The sequence below is a fragment of the Sinocyclocheilus anshuiensis genome, unplaced genomic scaffold (assembly GCF_001515605.1).
Source record: "Sinocyclocheilus anshuiensis isolate Anshui unplaced genomic scaffold, SAMN03320099.WGS_v1.1 scaffold155, whole genome shotgun sequence".
Classification (NCBI taxonomy): domain Eukaryota; kingdom Metazoa; phylum Chordata; class Actinopteri; order Cypriniformes; family Cyprinidae; genus Sinocyclocheilus; species Sinocyclocheilus anshuiensis.
In genome coordinates, this window is record NW_015549572.1 from 861,438 (window position 1) to 881,228 (window position 19,791).

The following is a 19,791-nucleotide window of genomic DNA, read 5'->3' on the forward strand; positions in this document are numbered from 1 at the left end:
TAATAATTTATCATTTTGAGCAGGAGTCCAGGATTGATTGGGAAAACATTTTAAAAATGCACCTACAAAGAAGAGCAATAAGACGGCATTATAATATAAAAAAGTGCGCTTTGATTTTTGAATGGCAAAGACGTGCTCACCCACAGACATTCGTAGGTTCATTTTGAAGTATTAGCAAAACAACAAAGCTAATGCTTTTCACGGAACTTACGTAAATACCCATCATAAATTGTGATATAGCCTGGTTCGTTGGTCCGTTGGATCGGATTGCTTTCTCACTACAACCGAACCGCTCCAGAGTTCGTTTTCAATCGAGCCGAGACCACCTCGTTCAGGCGATCTCGGACCGATTATTTTGGCGTGGATCCGAGCCCAAACGAACCGAGCTAAGGGTGGAAATGTGCCAGGTTCCGAAACAACAGGCCAGGTGTGAAAGCACCCTTAAATTTTGGTCACGTAAAGCTTATAGCTTCAGGAGTCTTGTAATGCAACACACAAGTGATATAGACCATTTTAGTGGTGCTTTTTGTTGTTTTAGACTTTGAAAACCCTGTTTTCCTTTCGCTTTCATTTAGTGAAAAAGAGTCAGGATGTTCCTCAAGAATTATTTCTGCAATAGAAAGTCTGTATCTTTAGTAAAATCACATAAAATTGTAAAGTATGGTGTGCTGCTGGTGCCCTAATATTTAAGAACTGGGTTTGCTGACTCACAGATTGCAAGAGCTAAGTAGAGGTCCTAAGCAGAGGTGACCCAGTAATTGCAGTTACTAAGCTCAAAATCCTGCTTTTTCTTCATTGTGCACTCGAAGGAACTCAACCCCTTGATGTTCCAGAAGGATTTTTAGAGCTGCTGCACTGTAAATAGTTTTGATTGAAATGCATATGCAAAATGTCACGCAGTTTGATTCAAAAGTAAAAATATAAATATAATTTATAAATAAAATTTACAATAGAAATCATTTATATAATTTATAAATAAAAGTAATATATGATTTTGTTATGTTTTATTAAATAATATTGCTGTGTAAAAGATTATACTTACTGAACTGTAAATGTTTATTATTTTTAATCACTATAAAATAAAAAAATGGTTTTGAATTAAATGCATTTGCAAAATATCATGTAGTTTGTTTCAATGGTAAAAACCATTATTTTATAATATAAATCTTACTATAAGATATACAATAAGATTTTTTTGAATAAACATTTTTACTTAAACTATGGGAGATATTTGAATGAAGACAAAAATAAGTATTTTTTGTATGACAACAAAAATGATACTGAAAATGCGCATGATTAGGTTGGTTGGGATAGAATTGTTTTTTATTATGAAATTTAAGTTCTTTAATGAGCGCTAAGTATCTAATTAGGAGATCTTATTCCCCGACACACTTGTTTAGGATCCGTCTAATGAGTTTTGCTTTGATGTGTTTATTCCATTTCGATGCCACAGCCCTTCTCTTGTTCTCATCACTCGCTATTATGCTATTGATATGGGGCAGCACAGCAAATAGTGGAGTGTACATATCCTCATTAGAAGCGAGTGTTTTTGTGATGGGAGGCGAGGCTCCGTGCTGCTGCTTGACTAATAGGGGTTGGCTGGGGCCCCTGAGGAGTCTCTAATGACCGCCTGTGTCAGATTCCCTTACAGCCGGGCTCGTGGCTCAGACACAAGGAGCTGCCCGGAGCTATGTGCGTGTATATGCGTGTGTTTGTGTTTGTGTGAAAGGGTAAGTGTCACAGATACATAAACAAAGTCTCAACCAATTGCTTGTAGTTGCTGGAACTCGTGTGGAAAATATTAATTGAGAGGACACTCTCAAATTAGCTGTTGATTTCTGACCTAATTTGAAGTCAGTATCATAGATGTGTTCATGAAACCTGATTTTTTTTTTGTATAGAGACAGAAGTGCTAAAAATACTGGGGTGAAAGAGAGGAAGAATAATCGTGCCATGACACAAGACAGATTTGAACTTGCATCTCTCACAAGACCATCCTCACTCTAGTCTAAAGCATATATGTTAACTGCAAGTGATGTTTTTGCAGTATAATTATGTTGTGTAAGAACTTAGTGTAGTTAAGTGTAAAGAGATGCTCATCTCTATGTGATGCTATCTGTGCCCAAAGGGTCAAACAGACAGAGCAGATGTAGTTTAAGCTCAGCTTGGTGAACATCATCAATAACTCACAGGCATAATAAACTATGGATTTCTGGATCTACTCTTGCATACTTTTTTGTTTTTCCTTGTTAGGATTTGGTAGGTAAACTACTAGTTTCATGTATTTCATTTATTTGTATTTATTTTTTAATAGGCATGAGAAAGTATTTTGGGCTGGAAGGCTTTGGACTGTATTCTTTATACAGTGGCTCTAATATACCATACTTAATGTATGACCGCCATTCGCAAAATGTCTAACCAGGTGGCATTTATTTTTAAATGAATATAGCACAAACACACATTTTAAGCACAAGTTAGATTTTTAAAGGATAAAACAATAGGTATACTTAAAATCTAGACATGATTTGCCCACTGGTTGTCAAACGTTACTGTAACATGTTAATACTTAATGTGATGAACTACACATGGATACACTGTTTGGGGAGAACTGACTTAATTTATCCACTAAAAATCACACTGACACCAGTCATGTTATTTATGGTGAAAGCTTTAGCATCATTTGTTTCTAGATGACACCTGGTTTGATATCTATTTCTAATGGAGTGACATTCAGACATTTTATGTCAAGTCAAGTCAAGTCACCTTTATTTATATAGCGCTTTTAACAATACAGATTGTGTCAAAGCAACTGAACAGCATTAATTAGGAAAATAGTGTGTCAATAATGCAAAATGACAATAGTAAACACTAATTTTTCAGTTAAAGACAGTTCATCATTGAATTCAGTAATGTCAACATCCAGCTCAGTTTTGAGGGAATATTTAGATCGGGTGGCGTCTGGTTATGTGTGACCAATGTGTCCAAAAGTTCCAAATATTGTTCCTGGCCATGTTCACACACTGATTTATAAAAAAAAAAAAATTGTGCAAGTTTGACCAGTCAGGTTTTCAGCAGTGCTGAAGACTTGACTGGTCAAAACTTTTTTTTTTTTTTTACTTTCTGGACCTTAGGTTCTGTGTGTTTAATTTCCCACACGTTCACCCAAATATAAAGTAGAAAAAAATACAAAATAAGTGTGCACATCCATATATATATATATATATATATATATAAATGTTTGATATTTTTGGGCTGAACACAAGGGAAAAAACATTTTGTTTATTTGACTTTTAACTCTTAAATCATCAGTATTCTATGCAATTATCTTATGGGCCATTCCATGTTGTGAAGTGGATAGAGATGTCTGTGCCATCCTCTTGAAGTCTGCTAATCAAATGCATCGCCACCATTATACACCTCTTTCAAATGCTCATTAGGCAGAGAGCCAGAAGTCTGTCAACTTTTAACACCCAATAACAGGATGCTCAGTTGGGTCCATCGCCAAGAGCTGTCACTGAAAGCTTTCTTTTTTCTGTAGGACACTTTTTTTTGTTGTGTGAATTGTAATGCAGCTTTTCACGTTCTGCCACATAATTTTCTCGCTATTGATTTTCGCCTGCTTATTGCCGAGGAAATCTTGTAACCTGCAGCGAGCGGGTGAATTACGAGGCCACGGCCTGACCGACAGATGAACGGAAGGGTATATCCCTCCTCCGGCCTCTTGCGGGACCTTACAGGAGAATTGGCAATGTCAAGGGATGAGGATTTGAGAGTCAAGTGTCGCTGAATGGGAGCATTGGTGGTCTGGGTGCAGCTGCCTCGAGAACAAGTGGAAGAAATGCAGAGACAGCGAGAGTAGCGCGCCCCATGGAAGTGGACCTCTCCTTTTGTCTTTCATCGTGCGGGCCAGCCGCTGAAAAGCTTGGCAGTGCCTGTGACTCCAGGCAGCTAAGCTAGCAGCTCCTAGCACTCAGTATGCAGCCAAAGTGCTGGAATGACAACGACTCCATTCATTGTGGAGGTAGAGGCAAAGGCTGTGGATCTCCTCTGTCTGTTTTGCAGAATGGGGGATACAGAAGAGGAGGGGGCACTTTCCCCAACTTGCAGTACAGCGGAGGAGGTAAGGATGAGGGAGTGAGAGAAAGAAACAGAAAGGGAGGGAGAAAGAGAGAGAGAGAGCGAGAAGAGAAAGTGGCAGCAGTGGAGGGGGGAGAGAACTGCCGGACACTATCGAATCATGTCGGAGTCCAACAGCGGCGCAGCTTGTATGGCCGATCAGGTCAGTTGTGTTCTTGTCATATTTGTGCGGTTTTGCAACTGCATGTTCTCTTTCTATAGATATCGAGCTACATTGAGAGGGAAATTTGAAAATGTTGCGTCTCTCAAACGAGAGCGAGCGAGCACGTTACCCGACGCATCAAAGCCGCAATTGTATGAAGCTGCCCGGACGACGGTGCAGGGTCCTGAAAGAACTGAATTAATCAAGACCAAGCATTGTCTGCAGTGCCTTATTTTTCGGCCATCATTCAAGGGGGCCTGTGACGACTCAATAGCCCACAGACCACGTGAGAAAGGGGCTGCAGCTCTTTAAAAACCAGACCACGTGTGGGCCAACTGAAAAGTTTTTATAACAAATTGCAGTGGGAAGTTCTGGCAACACTGGTGGAAGGGTATGTGATAAAGTTTCCAAGGAAGTGGGCAGGAGAGCAGTGTTTGAGAGACAGAAGGAAGGAGGAAAGTGTCCGGGCTGAAAGGAGGGCTGGCCCATATTTCTCCTCCTTTTTCTGTCTTCCTTCACCTCCTTTTTTTTTAGTCACCAAGGCTCTTGTCACTTAAACAATCATGGGGAAAATTTGTTGGAAATAAAATGGATAGATATCCGATAAGACACTTTATGGCTCCGAAATTTATGTTGCAGCGCCAGTTTTGGTTGCATCCTTTCCTTTGCCTCTGTTTCCGTTCCGCCGTTCAGTAGGAGTGTGCAAATTAGGATAAAGTAATAGTCTTGTGACTAAATAAAAACCAATACAACAAAAGTAAGTTACTTGCAGTAGTTAACAAAGATAAAACTTTTTTTATTTTGTATTATTTATTTATTTAAATGAAGGAATGTCATTTGGCAGGTTTTGAGTTTTGGAATGACGAAAAATCCATTTATCGTTGTCATCTTGTTTAATCTTGATATGAATGTTGGCATTCATATGCTTAATTAAATCTCTTTCCATCATTTTCCGGTCTCAAATTGCATTGTCATCAAGTTATATTCATGAACAGTTTTTAATGAGCAAATTCTCTATTTAATTAGTACAGAGAAGCATTTATAGTTCTGTTGGCCAGTTGGTCACAATGTCATTGCAATGCATTATTTTGGTCTTGTGTAATGTTGTGAGGGGCTTTTTTTGCAACCCTTAATCAATAACCCTAGTCCTAACCTTTGCCCTCATATTCATTTCAAATTTTTTTTTTGGTCTAGTCTTATCGTTATAGGTTAGACAGACATCACTAGCTGTCAGTCCTTGACATTGAGCAGCAGTCATCTGACCTTGTCAGTTTGGTTGACCACATTCCTCCTTAGTCTTTTTGTACAGAAATAGCATGTAATTTTACTTTTGAATAATTACATATTTATTATGGATCATTTAGAAATATTCATGGTTGTGACATCATAACCATGAGCATTAACATATCGGTTCCTGTTAAAGTCACTGGTCATTTACATATAGAAGGCTTAGAGGTACAATAGCAACAGCCTGTTTAATTGTTAATAAAAGTATCAGAGAAAAGGAAAATGATCAGATAAAAATTGTTGTCACTTTTAAAGAGGCGATTTTTTTCCCCTTGAGGTCATCCTTATAATCTGTAACACATTTCACTTGAGCAATATATGCAAATGACAAAATATTAATAACATAAATTTATACGCACACACTTTTTTTTTTTTACTGTGATCAAGGGAAATTTGTTACTTTGTAGTATTTGACCCCTGTAAAGACGCTGTTTGTTTTCTGAACATCCTTCAGAGAGAATTTGATGAGGTGTACTGATTTATTTGATCATTTCTAGCAGTGCTAGAACCCTGAGAGGCACCACAGACTCAGGTGTCCACTGTCCAGCTGTAGAGCTCACTGATTTATCATACACACACACACACACACACACACACACACACACACAGAGAGGAGCAGGCGCATCTGCCAGAGCCTCAGCCTCCAGCCTCCAAACCCCTCATGTGTACTCAGTCACGTGTGTATACGGTGGGGAAACATAATTTCTCTAAATAAGCTTAAAAAATATGCATAACTTAGAATGATATTGCATCCTTTTTAATTTTTTATTTACACAATGAACAATGTGCAAACTGAAGTTTATATACCTGTAATGTACACAATATATATATTGTCTACAAATGTTAAAAATGTTACAAAATACAGTAAAATTATTTGAATAAATCTACATAATCAAAATGACCAAACCTAAATGTAGTAACGCTTCAGATTGACTACTGTATTTATTTATATTATATATAATATTTTTTGTATTGGATTTCTTGTTTCAATTGTAGTTTTTATGTTTAAGAACAAATTTTGTTTTGATCTATGTGATTGCACTTCATTTGCATGCATGCATATGTTTGAAGGGCAGTAGCATTTTGTTTAATCACTCAGTTGCTGTCAGGACTACCTAAACAGAAATGTTTGCATTACACAAATATAACTGTATTAACAGAAATGAGTTGTTCACTTTTTTAAAGAGGCATCACTGATATAGGCTCTCTATATACAACACTAAGACCTAATTGATAATAAATCCTATAAATCATAAATCCTATTACAAATTACTTGGCCCATCAAAATGGGCAGCGTTCTCCAAGCATAGCTATATAATTTTCTCAGATTAATTCTGTGCTGGAGATTCAGTTCTGTCGTTTTTGACAGCTTGGGCTCTATGGAGCTCTTATATTAGCTCTGTGATATGGCTAATTCTGCTGAATGCTGTAGTAGTATTGTCTAATGCTATCTGTTGGAGTACAGCATGCTTGACTAATAATTGAGATAATATGAGGCAGTCATTTAATTGTAGTCACATCTTACTGGGTCAAAATGTCTTCACAGTAATCTAAAGTACGATAATCCGCGTTTAAAGGGGTCATATGATGTTGCTAAAAAGAACATTATTTTGTGTATTTGGTGTAATGAAATGTGTAGGGCTGCCCCCTAATAGTCGACTAATCGTTAGTCGACCAGAAGAGGCTTGGTCGACCAAAATTTGATTAGTCGCTTAGTCGCATTAAAAATGAATTAATAAATAAATCCACAGGTGAAGTCACACAGTTAGTGATGGACAGATCGTTAACGGCTAGTCTATGGTAATACAGTACATCAGGCAGGACATCCAAACGCTCGCCTATCATTCATCGACCTCAAATATGGCTTATCATCTGGAATATGTAAGTATTAGCAACTTTACATGGCTGCTTAATCTAATTTTAACCTAGAGAAATGTGCGCTATTCAAGTGTCTGTGTGGAGTGTAGAAGCTGAACAGCAGCGTGCGCTCACTGCAGGACAGATGGAGGCGCCGGTGCGCTTACTTACTCTTAAAATAGCCTAGGCTACTCCGTAATTTTTGGTCATTCAGATAAGAGTAATACGTCTTTCAAATCTGTAAAGACTACGTTTATTTGTGTGCACTCACAATAACAACAAAACGCGCTTTTGTAAAATAATGAAATCATACAGGATGCGCTTTGACTTCTCGGTCTGTGAACTTGAGCGCGAAACTCCGTGTATATCTTTGCCTTACAGACATTAAAAATATATAGAGAGAGAGTTCTCAGATTATGTAATCCATATGAAACAAGGTGCATCACTACTGCGGAGTTGACGAGTCAGTGTCGCCGAGTTCATCTCTTAAACCGAGAACAAAGAAAGCACTAGTTTATCAAATTATTCAAATGTTAATGCAGTCTCCTTACTGTTTTTTACTGACACTTTACTCTTGCCGGTGCGCTGTGGCAAGCTTTATACGTGTGCTTGAGCGCTAATGGCTATGTAGGCAATTAAAGGCACATTATAATGATTTAAACAGTTTATTAATAAACGTGTGATTAGTCGACTAATGCTTCAAACTACTAGTCGACCAGAAAAATCCTTAGTCGAGGGCAGCCCTAGAAATGTGTTTATGCGGTTTAAGGTTAAAAAAAACACATTATTTTCCACATACTGTACATTATTGTTTCTCCTCTATGCCCCGCCTTTCTGAAACGCGTCGACTTTTACAAAGCTCATCGGTCTGAAAAGCGAGGTGTGCTCTGATTGGCCAGCTATATAGTGAGTTGTGATTGGCCGAATACCTCAAGTGTGTGACAGAAATATTACGCCCCTTACCATACTGTGATGCCGTGTCCCAGAGCGATGAGACAAAACCAATAAAACCCATTATAAATGAGGCATTTGTCGCATCCATTGGGGACATAATTAAGGATTATAATGACTTATACTGTCTTTTTACGCATTGCGTTGCATCGCACCGCATAAACATAAAACCATGTCTGCATTTGTAGTGACGTCATGGCTGTCGCCGGCCAACGAGTTGGTGTTTTTTCAATGTATGCTTCAGACACGGGTCACGACGAGGCGTTCCCCATAGCGCCCCCTAGAGGACGCAGTTCGAAGTTCCCATGAAAGGGAACAAAGTGTTTAGAAAGTGTTTTGATTGCAGCACTTGATCATTTATGTTACTGTTAAAGAGATGCTATGTCTATTGATTGGTATCACATAATGACCCAAAGAGCACCAAATAATGCTAGGAAAGAGCAAGTGAGTGCAGCAATAAATTATCAGTCTCTTTAACAGTGTAGCTATAAAACTGCTTCACGTGTAAGTTGTGTCATGCACAGGTATGTAAGCTTGTGTGAGCATGTGCTGTCAATAATATTTGTTACGTAAGGTATATAAACTAGCTAGCATAATGTCAGCGAACTGCACGGATCGTATGAACGTATATCACCAACAATCTTTTTTTTTCTCATTTATAGTTTGAGACATAGTTTTGATGTTGTGTGTGTACACATGGATTGATGGAAGTTCAGTGGGGTCCAACAATCAGACCACAGTGAAGATGTTCTGTTTTGCATTTTTCTAATTGAATACAAATATTTTTATTGCAAATATTATCAGCATAGCGGTGTATATGAAGTTTATTTATAAAAGCAACATCAATTGCATAATTTCTTACTATTCAGTATTTCCGATAGCTTTAACATTCACTCCAACTGCATGAGCTCCATGGTGATCAAGTTGCACAGTTTGATTTGACAATGAGCATCTTGTGCTTAAATGGAAGAACATCTGACCTTTTGTACAAAGTTCACATGCAATGTCACAAATTTGCTTAGTTAAATTACTGTCTTAGAATCTTGTGTAGAATCTTTAGTTTATTTTATTTTATTTTTTTATTTAAAACATAAAAATATTAATGTTTATTTTATTTAAAAGCTTGTTTATTTTCATGTTAAAATTTTGATTTTTGATCTGAGATTTTCAATGTAGACTCAGATTTTGAAGCCCACTGTATAGGAGAGAGAAAGAAGAGAGAGGGGAAAAGCAGTTCAGAAGCATATGTGTGCTCGGAGGCAGTGGTCTCTCCTGTCTCACACTCACTGTGCTCCTGGGCTTCCAGATTCTTTCTTTCTTTCTTTCTTTCTTTCTTTCTTTCTTGCTTCATTTCTCTCTACCCTTCATGTGCTGATTTTATATGAATTATCTTTACGCCTGTTTTTCAGTTCTTTTCTAAACTTTGCACTATATTCACCAGTAGCATGTTTGATATTTTTCCTAAGACTTGTGTCTTGTCATTTTGTCCATGTGACTTTCAGGACTCTCTAGGTGAATGTTGTCTGTCTGAACAGCTGTTATAGCTGCCAGCAGTAGTGAGTGACCCTCACTCAGTCATTGGTACTTTCCTCAGGCTTAATCACTTTTAAACTCCCTGTCCTTTCTGACTCCCTTTATCTCTCGTGGACATTTGTTTCCTTTATTTTCCACAAGTTTCCTTAATAATGATTATAGTCATGATGACACTGAAGTTGCGACAGATCTTTCTATAGACAAACAAAAAATGTAGGGTGGGGCCTTGGTTCTGTAGCATTTATTGCGGGCGTTGCTTTTAAAAATTAAGGCAGGTAAAAGAAAGCTTGAAAGGGTGGGATTTAAGCAAACTAAAAATCATTGCATAAATAACCATAGAAAAGTCTTTTGTTTTTACCGGAAGGTCTAGTTGTGACATTTTGATTAAACATTACATGGTTAGAACTTAAAAAATATATATATTTTAATAAAATATATGCATTGATTAATCATTCACAATAAGATCTATAACATGCATTTAGAAAATAGATAGGAGTATTTCTATTTCATGCCGTAAGTTCACCTAAGAATTAAAATCTTGTAATTATGTTAGTTTTTAAAGAATAACCTGGCTGTTTTCATATTTTGAGGAACACATGGATCATTTTAAGCATGTAATGGCCATGTTTATCAGACGGTTTTATGCTACATAATTTTTTAACATTATTTCAAGTCAAGTCAAGTTGAGCTTTATTGTCATTCTGCTGCATGTGGCGACATACAGTGGAACGAAATGTCGTGCCTCACAGGACCACGGTGTTACATAAATACAGGCATACAACAATGATTAAAACAGTAAAAACCTATACAGTAAAGCAGTAAAAACCTATACACAACTTTTTTGTTTGACTTTTTTCCCCAAACCAGCACAAACCCCGCCCCACAGCTGATTTCATTGGTTCATTGGTCATTTCAGTCAAAATGCTGATTTCCTACAATGCTCAAACAAAACCTTAACTTCAGTGTAGCATTGGTAGCACATCCTGATAGATAGCACTGGATTCATGATTTTTCTGAACGTATTCATGATTTTTCAGAGCCCTATGAACTATTAAACTTTTCTTGACGGGTGACTGCGTGATGATGGAGTTGACCAAATTCAGCTATTGGTTGGTGTTTGCACTTAATTGGTTTGAAAAAAAAAAAAATCAAACATTATGTATGATGCTATTTCAAGTTAACAAGAAACATGTTAAACATATTATGTCTAGACTACATTTCTCAATTACATTCTTTCCAGCGTTAAGGGCTCTTGGAACACAATACTATAGTTTCTAAGTTTGACTAGCCTTGTAGTATTAGCATTGAAATGTACTGTAGAACAAAGAATTGCTTATTTTCGTGGTCTATTACTAAGAGTCATTCTGTGTAAACACACTTGTCTTTTGAACAAGTGTGTTTTGGCTGACCCTACTGCCACCTCTGCAGCTGTCACAGCAGTGAGCCTACTTATTTCCTGACCAAAGGGCAAAGATGCTCTCTACAAATACTACTTTTTGCACAATATGTCATTTAAAGCACTGCCTGTTTGACAGGCTAAATGTTGTACGTTGGGCTTTGCTGATTCTCACAGACTGGGGAAAGTTTTTGCAGTTGGGATAATTTGCCAGAGGGCTCCTGAGGAACAGAGCCGGTCTCACAGTAAAGCAGTCACTCAGTCAGGGCTTGAGCAAACTCCAAGCCATGCACGTGCCATGACAAACCGAGGCCTCAGGATGCAGGAGAGATGAAAAAGTCAGGGCTTCGATTCAGAGCTGTTAGAAGAACAGCCTCAAAACTCTTTCCACACACTTTACTCACCCCCTCAAAGCATCACATGCATTTGTGATAGATTTAGTTTTGTTTTACATGTAGGTCTTTTTTTGATTCTCTTGTGATTTAAACCATTTTCTAAATGACATAATATTCTAAAAAAAAAAAACATTTAGATAACCTACTTTTACATAGACAGGATTTTGTAATAAAACTAATGTTTAAGTCATATTTAAAGGAATATGTAATATATTTTATTGAATGTAATTCAATACAAATCAAGCACATTCAATAGCATTTCTGGCATAGTGTCAATTACAACAGAAATTAATTGTAGTATTTTTTTTAAGAAATTAAAAAAGTTTGGTTATAGCAAGGCATTAATAATGAAAGTAAATTGAGCCAAGATTTGTAAGTAAAAACACACTATTTATAGCTGCAAGTATTGTATTGTATTGCATGATTTTATTACATGATATATAATATTTGGACAGAAATTAGTACTTTTATTCAGCAAGGATGCATTAAATTGATCAAAAGTGATCTTAAAGACAATTATAATGTTACAAAAGATTTATTTTTGAAATAAATGCACTCTATTCACAAAAATGTTTCACAGTTTCCACAAAAAACTATTATGCAGCAACTGTTTTCAACATTTATAATAATAGAAAATGTTTCTTGAGCACAAAATCAGCATATTAGAATGATTTTTGAAGGATGTGAAATCAGTTATTGTAATTAGTATTTCAATATTTATTAAATATTAAATATTACTGTGTTAATATTAAAAATATATATATAAAAATATTTACTGTATTTTTGATCAAATAAATACAACCTTGGCAAGCACTAGACACTTCTTTTAAAAACATTCCACCAACAAAAAATCTTACCGACCTACAATTTTTGAACGGTACAGTTTATCCATAAACTTAGTTATGATTATGTAACGCAGGTAAAGCGTATGTACATAGTACCTTTTGGATTATTTCTGCACAAGGATACCAAGAAGAGAGGTGATATAACCTTCTTGTTTACATCGATCTGAGCAGGTTGTGTGTTTAAAATGGTTGACTTAAATCAGCAGAACATAATCTCTGCATACATTCATAATCCCTGACAAAATACAGTCTAAACAGAAGCTGCATGAACCATAACATCATGCTTCTGTATGACGTTCTGACAGTATCCACAAATATTACATAAGTGATGAATAGCCAATAGCAAGTTCAGATCAAATATTATTTTTAAAATATTTGTTTTAAACATTACGAACATGTAAATGCTTTAACAAGTATTTTGTTGTCATTCCATCCAGGAATAGAGTTGATTTAAATGATGTTTCTCCAGGCCAGTGAACACAATGCTGTACATTATACATGGCAAACAATGTTTTAAAGGGGTCATATGACGTTGCTAAAAAGAACATTATGTTGTGTATTTGGTGTAATGCAATGTTTATGCGGTTTAAGATTCAAAAAACACATTATTTTCCATATAATGTACATTATTGTTTCTCCTCTATGCCCCGCCTTTCTGAAACGCGTCGATTTTTACAGCTCATTGTTCTAAAAAAAGCGAGGTGTGCTCTGATTGGCCAGCTATCCAGTGCGTTTTGATTGGCTGAATGCCTCAAGCGTGTGACGGAAATGTTACGCCCCTTACCATACTGTGATGCCGTCTCCCAGCAGGACGAGACTCAGTCCAGCTGCTCTGCTCGTGCACATCCCATCATCGGTTCTCTTTTAGCAGTTCAGTCAATGTACTGTAAAACCATGTCTGCATTTGTGATCGGAGAAACAACAAGCCTACACTACACTGCTCAAAACTCGTGTTTGAATTATCATTGACAAATCATTTGAATATAAAAAACGTACTTACAGGCTGTGAGTCAGAAGCGCCAGACTGTCCTTGCAAAGTTGAAACTGCCCAACTTTATAGAAACAGCCTTTGTGCCACAGACTAGAAAAATTGAAATCGCATCATATGACCCCTTTAAAGTGATCAGAACTTATGTTTCCGTCTGTTTCATCTGATGCTAATGGAAGATGTTTTTCAGTCTAGAAACTGAAGTTGCATGACATTACATCTCTATGTTTGATGCTAGCCAAATTTGGGCTGACTTATGCAACCCTGAATGCCTTCAATGGGCCTTTAAAAGTGCTCTAATTGGCCCTCTTGAGCATATTGTGATTTAAAATGGGTCGTTCCCCAAATTCAGTCCCTCCATAACAAATTCATTTGTTTCTGTGTTTACAAATGCAAATAGCTCAGCAATAATGAGAATCAGCCCAGAGTACAATGATAGAGAAAGGCCAGTGGATACTGTTTATGTCTCTATATGTAATTCATTAGAACAAGCTGGTTGAGCATACATTTGTGCAGAATCTAGAAACAAAAATGCTAAAATGAAAGTGTATGAAGAGCAAGTGAACAGCTCACATGTTCCCTTATCGTTCTCATTGAGCATTTATTGAATGTTTTGGTTAAGTGAAGCGTGTCTGCATCTAGACCTGGTTTTCTGGTTTTCTATGTATGTTTTATGTTTGGAATCTTTTGTGACGTCTTTACTGTTATATAATACATAACAATGTAAAATTATGTAACAGCCTGTAGTGTTATAGTTGGTGGCAGCGTATAGGTAAAAGCAACCGATTTGAATATGTACTGTGTGACCAAGCGAAACTCCCTAAAGCCACACCTCCAGGCTCCTCCCCTCTCCCCACCCACGGCCCAAGGGTAGAATAGGTTCCACATGGAGCCGTGTCAGTCTGCTCTGACCCTGCTTACACGCTGATGCTTGCCTGAATGCTGTAGGTTCCTGTATGAGTAGGTACTACTAGCTGGGGTTTACAATGGACAGCACAAAGGTAAGACCAAAGGAAGTGAGAAATAACAGTGAGGCTAGAACTAGAAGTGTATGTGGATTGTTGAGGCCTCAGTTATCAACATAGGGGTAAGAACTCAGTCTTTGTGAGGGAACTTCTCAAGAAAATCTTTCAGAATGTTTTTTCTTTTTTTTTAAGTAACTAGGAAACTAGAAGGATTAGTAACTGTCTTTACGTCTTATTTTTAAGTCTTTGGTAGAATTAGTTTCGAGCGTTCACTAAGGTGTAAGAAAGTCCCACAGTTTTTCTTTAGAATTTGACTTTGGTCATTCTTGGAATGCTGTTATACATGTCTTGAACTGTGTAGAAACATGACATAAGGAGTGACAGATATACGTCCTCATGAACAATCCATGATGGTTAATCATGTTTTGATCTGGAATCTAGAAGGTGTTTGACTTCATTCAGGTGTTCAGAAAATAACTATTTGTTAAGAAGTAGGCATTTTTATTATAGAACAAAACGGTCATGAATAATAGCCAGTTTCTTGTTTATATGACCATGAAGAGCCATCCTCAGACCTAATGACTCCCACAAGATGGCTACCAGAGCTGTTATGGATCCTGCCTAGTGTTTAACAGTTGGCAACTAGCTTTATGGGTTGAAGGCAGACTTTTAGTTTCTTTAAATGGAAGTCCAAAACATGTAGCACAAAACTGCTAATTCACTTGTGTGGTACCTATTAATTGTCTTGATTAGTTTGTGACCACTGTTTCTTGTGCACGATACACTTCTTATGTGTCCAAGTTTATATAATCATTTTTAGATATAATGGAATAATAAGGAAGTCACAAGGCTTCATATATTTAATAGTAAAAACAGTAATAATGTTAAATATTATTACAATTTAAAATAACTACTTCTATTTTATATAGTTTTAAATAGAATTTATTCCAGTGATGGCAAAGCTGCATTTTTAGCAGTCGTTACTCCAATCTTCCGTGTCACATGATCCTTTAGAAATCATTCTAATATGCTGATTTGATGTTCAAGAAACATTTATTTTTATCAATGTTGAAAACAGATGTGCAATATTGTTATTGTTGTTACTGTCACTTTTGATCAATGCATCCTTTCTGAGTAAAAGTATAAATATCTTTAAAAATAATAATAATTAAATAAATAAAAAGATTTGTGCTGATCCCAAACTTTTGAATGGTAGTGTGTATATACAGTATATTGTAACATTTTGTAACTCAGTGTTAATTTAGAGCCCAATAGCTTTGTCTTTTCAAACTTGACGTTTATTCTGTCATAATGTTTCTGTAATTCCTAATAACCAGATCGCCTGCCCATAGTAATAATTACTTACTTTCTTGAACACTTGTGGAACCGGAGTTCTTGCATGTTGCTTTATGCCAGTCTTTATAACCATATCCTCATATATGGGCGTGTACAGGGCAGCTGCTGACCAAATGGGTGCCCTAAGCAGAATTGTATTGTTGTGCCCCCTCCCCCCCAATATTATGGATGTAAAAATTGTAATTATATTGTATTATTTACAAATTACAATTAAAGCTCTAGACAGTTATGGCTATTATTTTATTAATACAGTTGTCTGATTGATTTTATAGTCTCGAGCATTCAGAAATCACGCAAAAGAAAACTAAGCAGTTTTACGATAAAACCATGGTTAATTTTTTTTTGAATGTTTGTGATGTCCACATGTTTTTGTTGAAGAAATTATTGAGGCTGTCGCATTTCTTTTGCAAAAAGGTGGCCAAAAATGAAAGATTAAGTGGATATTTGAATTAAATGTTTGATCAGTATTAAAGGACTTGATCATCCTGTAAGTGTAACAGCAGCAGTTACCAGGTTTGTGATAATATGTAATGCACATAAATTGTTTTAAAAATTACTTTGTATTACATTATGTATTTTAACAGTGCTATTCAATGAAACCACTTAATTATTAATTAACCAATCATTATTGCCTCAATGTTTTATATAATGCATTTTAAGTAATTTTAAAGGCTGTTGTTGGCTTAGGTCTGATTTTATAACCACAAAAAATATGATCTTAATATTTCTTTGTAAACTATTATTTGAAGTAGCCTAACAAAACCATGGTTAATTTGTGGTTACCATCCATGGCTACAATAACCGTGATTTTTGGTTTTATTCGTAAAACCATGGCTAATTTTTGTAAGGGAACATGGAAAGTCAATATTAGATGCGGTGATTGTGGTTAAATTATCACCGACATTAAAACACGTTATTAATGTCAACAGCCAATAAAGTTTCACAGGGTTATCAATAGGGGTGCTCCGATTGATCGGCTACCGATCACTATCTGCCGATAATCACGTCGGGATGATTGATCGGCGGTCTCTAAAAAGACTCACCTTCATATTTCTTCATTAAATGAAGTTCGCAACGCAGGTTCAGGAGGAGCCTAATCAACCAGTCCTGCCAATCATCGTTTCGACCGTATATAAGCAGCAGTCATTGTTCCGTCAAAGCGAATATTCTTCCGGCATAGTGGCCCCGCCCTATTCCGTGAAACATGTCCCACCCCGACGAGCTTCAGCTGTTCACCTCCGACGAGGAACTTTCCCATCCTTCGGATTCTCCTTCCGCCACTCAGCCGAACCCAGCTTCCTCCAATTCCGTTTCTCGTACCGGCCACTCCAGCAAGGAACGAGGTCATCCTACTCTGCGCCCTCCTCCAAGTTCGCCAAGACGCCGCCTAACACCGCGGTCAACCCCGCCTCCGGCCAGGCAGCCACGGACCCCAGGCTTCTCAACTTCTCTTCGCCTTCCAGCCCAGCCGACTCCACCAGGACCATCGTCAACTCCTGCCATAACAAAATGGACAGTTATAAATCGCCAAGTTTGCAATAACTTCAAAGATTTCCGCTGTTTCAGGAAAAAATGTCGTTTTTTGCATGTGTGTAATTTCTGTGGCGGTGCTCACGCCCGCCCTGTCTGCCCCGTGTACAAATCTTCAGCAAAAAACAATAAAGATCTAAAAAAAATACCTCTCTTCTCCTGTGAATTACTCAATGTTATCTCTTGAGCTAAAAAATCACCCTGACAAAAATGTTACTCACTATTTGCTTTCCGGCCTAAAACAAGGTTTTGATCCCGGTCTTGAAAGTCTTCCAGATGCCACTTTTGTCTGTAATAACTTACAATCCGCACTGTCAGAACCAGATATCGTAGATTCCCTCCTCGCAAAAGAGGTGGATTCTAATTTTATGATCGGCCCATTCGATTCCCCCCCGTTCGACCTACATCGCATAAACCCTATCGGTATAGCCACCAGAAAATTCTCGGGAAAGAAGCGCATCATTATCGATCTCTCCGCTCCCCACGAGTGCTCCGTCTCCAGCATCAACAGTCTAATCCCCCTCTCAGAATTCTCTTTACACTATCACGATATCGACCAAGCAATTCAACTAATCAAATCCGTCGGCCGCGGAGCATGGTTAGCAAAAATCGACATCACGTCAGCCTTCAAAGTCATGCCATTAAACCCCTATTTTTGGCATCTCTTCGGAGTACACTGGCGTAACAAATACTATTTCGCTGTCCGCCTGACTTTCGGTTGTAAAAGCAGCCCAAAAATTTTTGACACGCTTTCCGAAGCCCTGTGCTGGATCCTTGCTAACAATTACAACATCCCCTACCTAATTCATCTGCTAGATGATTTCCTCATCATATCACCCAGACATTCTCCTCCGGCTGCCCACCTCAGCACAGTTCAAAGAGTTTTCTCCGAACTAGGCATTCCAATTGCATCCGAGAAAACTGAGGGACCCGCCACCTCCCTCGAGTTCCTCGGAATTCGCCTCGATTCAGTCAAATTCCAAGCCTCGCTCCCTAAAGAGAAAATCGACAGAATTTCCAACGTAATTAATAACCATACTTCGGCCACAAGAATTTCCAAACGCAACCTTCTTTCCCTGCTAGGCCACCTACATTTCGCTATGAGAATCGTGCCCCAAGGCCGCCCTTTTATCTCCCACCTTCTCTCTCTAGCATCCTCGGTCCCCGGCTTAAACGATTTAGTCACCCTGAATGAATCGTGTAGAGCAGATCTCAATCTCTGGCTTTTGTTTCTTAATCAATGGAACGGCCTCACCTTTTTCTACAACGCCCACGTCGCGCTAGCCACCGACATGCACCTGTTCACAGACGCAGCCCCCTCAGTTGGATTCGGGGGGTATTTCCAAGGGCGCTGGTTCGCTTCAACATGGCCTCCCGAACTCCTAAATTTGAAACCATCCTTCTCCTCCGCTCTATTCAAGCTGTACCCAATCGTCGTCGCCGCGACTTTATGGGGGAAAGAATGGGCCTCTAAAAGCATCCTCTTCCATTGTGACAACTCAGCAGCAGTCCACTGCATAAATAAAGGCAGATCCAGTTCCACGGAAATCATGCCTTTCCTAAGACGTTTGATCTGGACGTCTGCCTGCAACCAGTTCATAATTAAAGCAGTCCATATATCAGGTTGTAAAAACTCAATTGCTGACTCTCTTTCCCGTTTTGCCTTTCAGAAATTCAGATCATTAGCTCCTCAGGCAGACCAGTCACCCACACCAGTGCCTCCTTATTCGGACCTGACGTTCCAGTAAACCACCCTCTCCTCCATCTTCACGACTTATCCACCCATCAAGGTGATAAGATTAAACAGAATCCATAGCAGTTATTTCATGTACCGTTTTGGTCAGCAGATGGTTCTTGACGTCCTGCTGCTTCTCCCACGCTATAAGTGACAAATTATCGCTCCGGAGGTACTATTTACATATGATTAAGATCGGAAAGAACTATCTACTTCCGGCATCCCTCCACCACCCCTTCTCCTCCTTTAAATCCCTTATCTTTCATCCACACCGTATCATCATAGGGGGGGTTTCTTACTCGGAGCTCAAGTCGAGCCTCGGGTTTCGAGCCTCCTTCACGGACAGCAAGCCAAGTTCGTTTTACCATTACCTGGCAGGGCTGAATGGGCAGGCGAATTCGTGAAATGGTTATTTTCAAAACCATATGAAACTAACATCAATGCAAAGAATATATTTCTAAAACCATTTATATTTTATTTAATATATTTTCGTTGTTGTCATCTTTATATGTCACTGACCCTCGACACCTTCACCTACAATACTGTCCCATACACAATCATTCTTCTACTCAAGATTGTAGACATTGTATATGATGTAAACAGCGCCTATTTTTGTCTCATAACATCCTCATATACGGAATATATCTAACATTGGAATGTTTTTTTTTTCTGTA

At 37.9% G+C, this 19,791-nt stretch overlaps 1 protein-coding gene across 3 annotated transcripts in view; it reads left to right on the forward strand.

Annotated features, from left to right (window-relative positions):
- The window catches only part of LOC107657455 (sodium- and chloride-dependent glycine transporter 1-like), a 59,640-nt gene that overhangs the window by 21,593 nt on the left and 18,256 nt on the right, over window positions 1-19,791 (forward strand). Inside the window, exon 1 of one of the 3 annotated variants that reach the window (XM_016445545.1) lies at window positions 4,217-4,279. The exons of 1 other annotated variant lie outside the window; for it this stretch is intronic. In XM_016445545.1, the coding sequence (XP_016301031.1) occupies window positions 4,238-4,279 (42 nt within the window). In that variant the 5' untranslated portion in view covers window positions 4,217-4,237. Of the gene's footprint in view, window positions 1-4,216; window positions 4,280-14,451; window positions 14,533-19,791 lie in introns of those variants that run through there. One more of the 3 variants, XM_016445548.1, reaches the window with a different exon arrangement.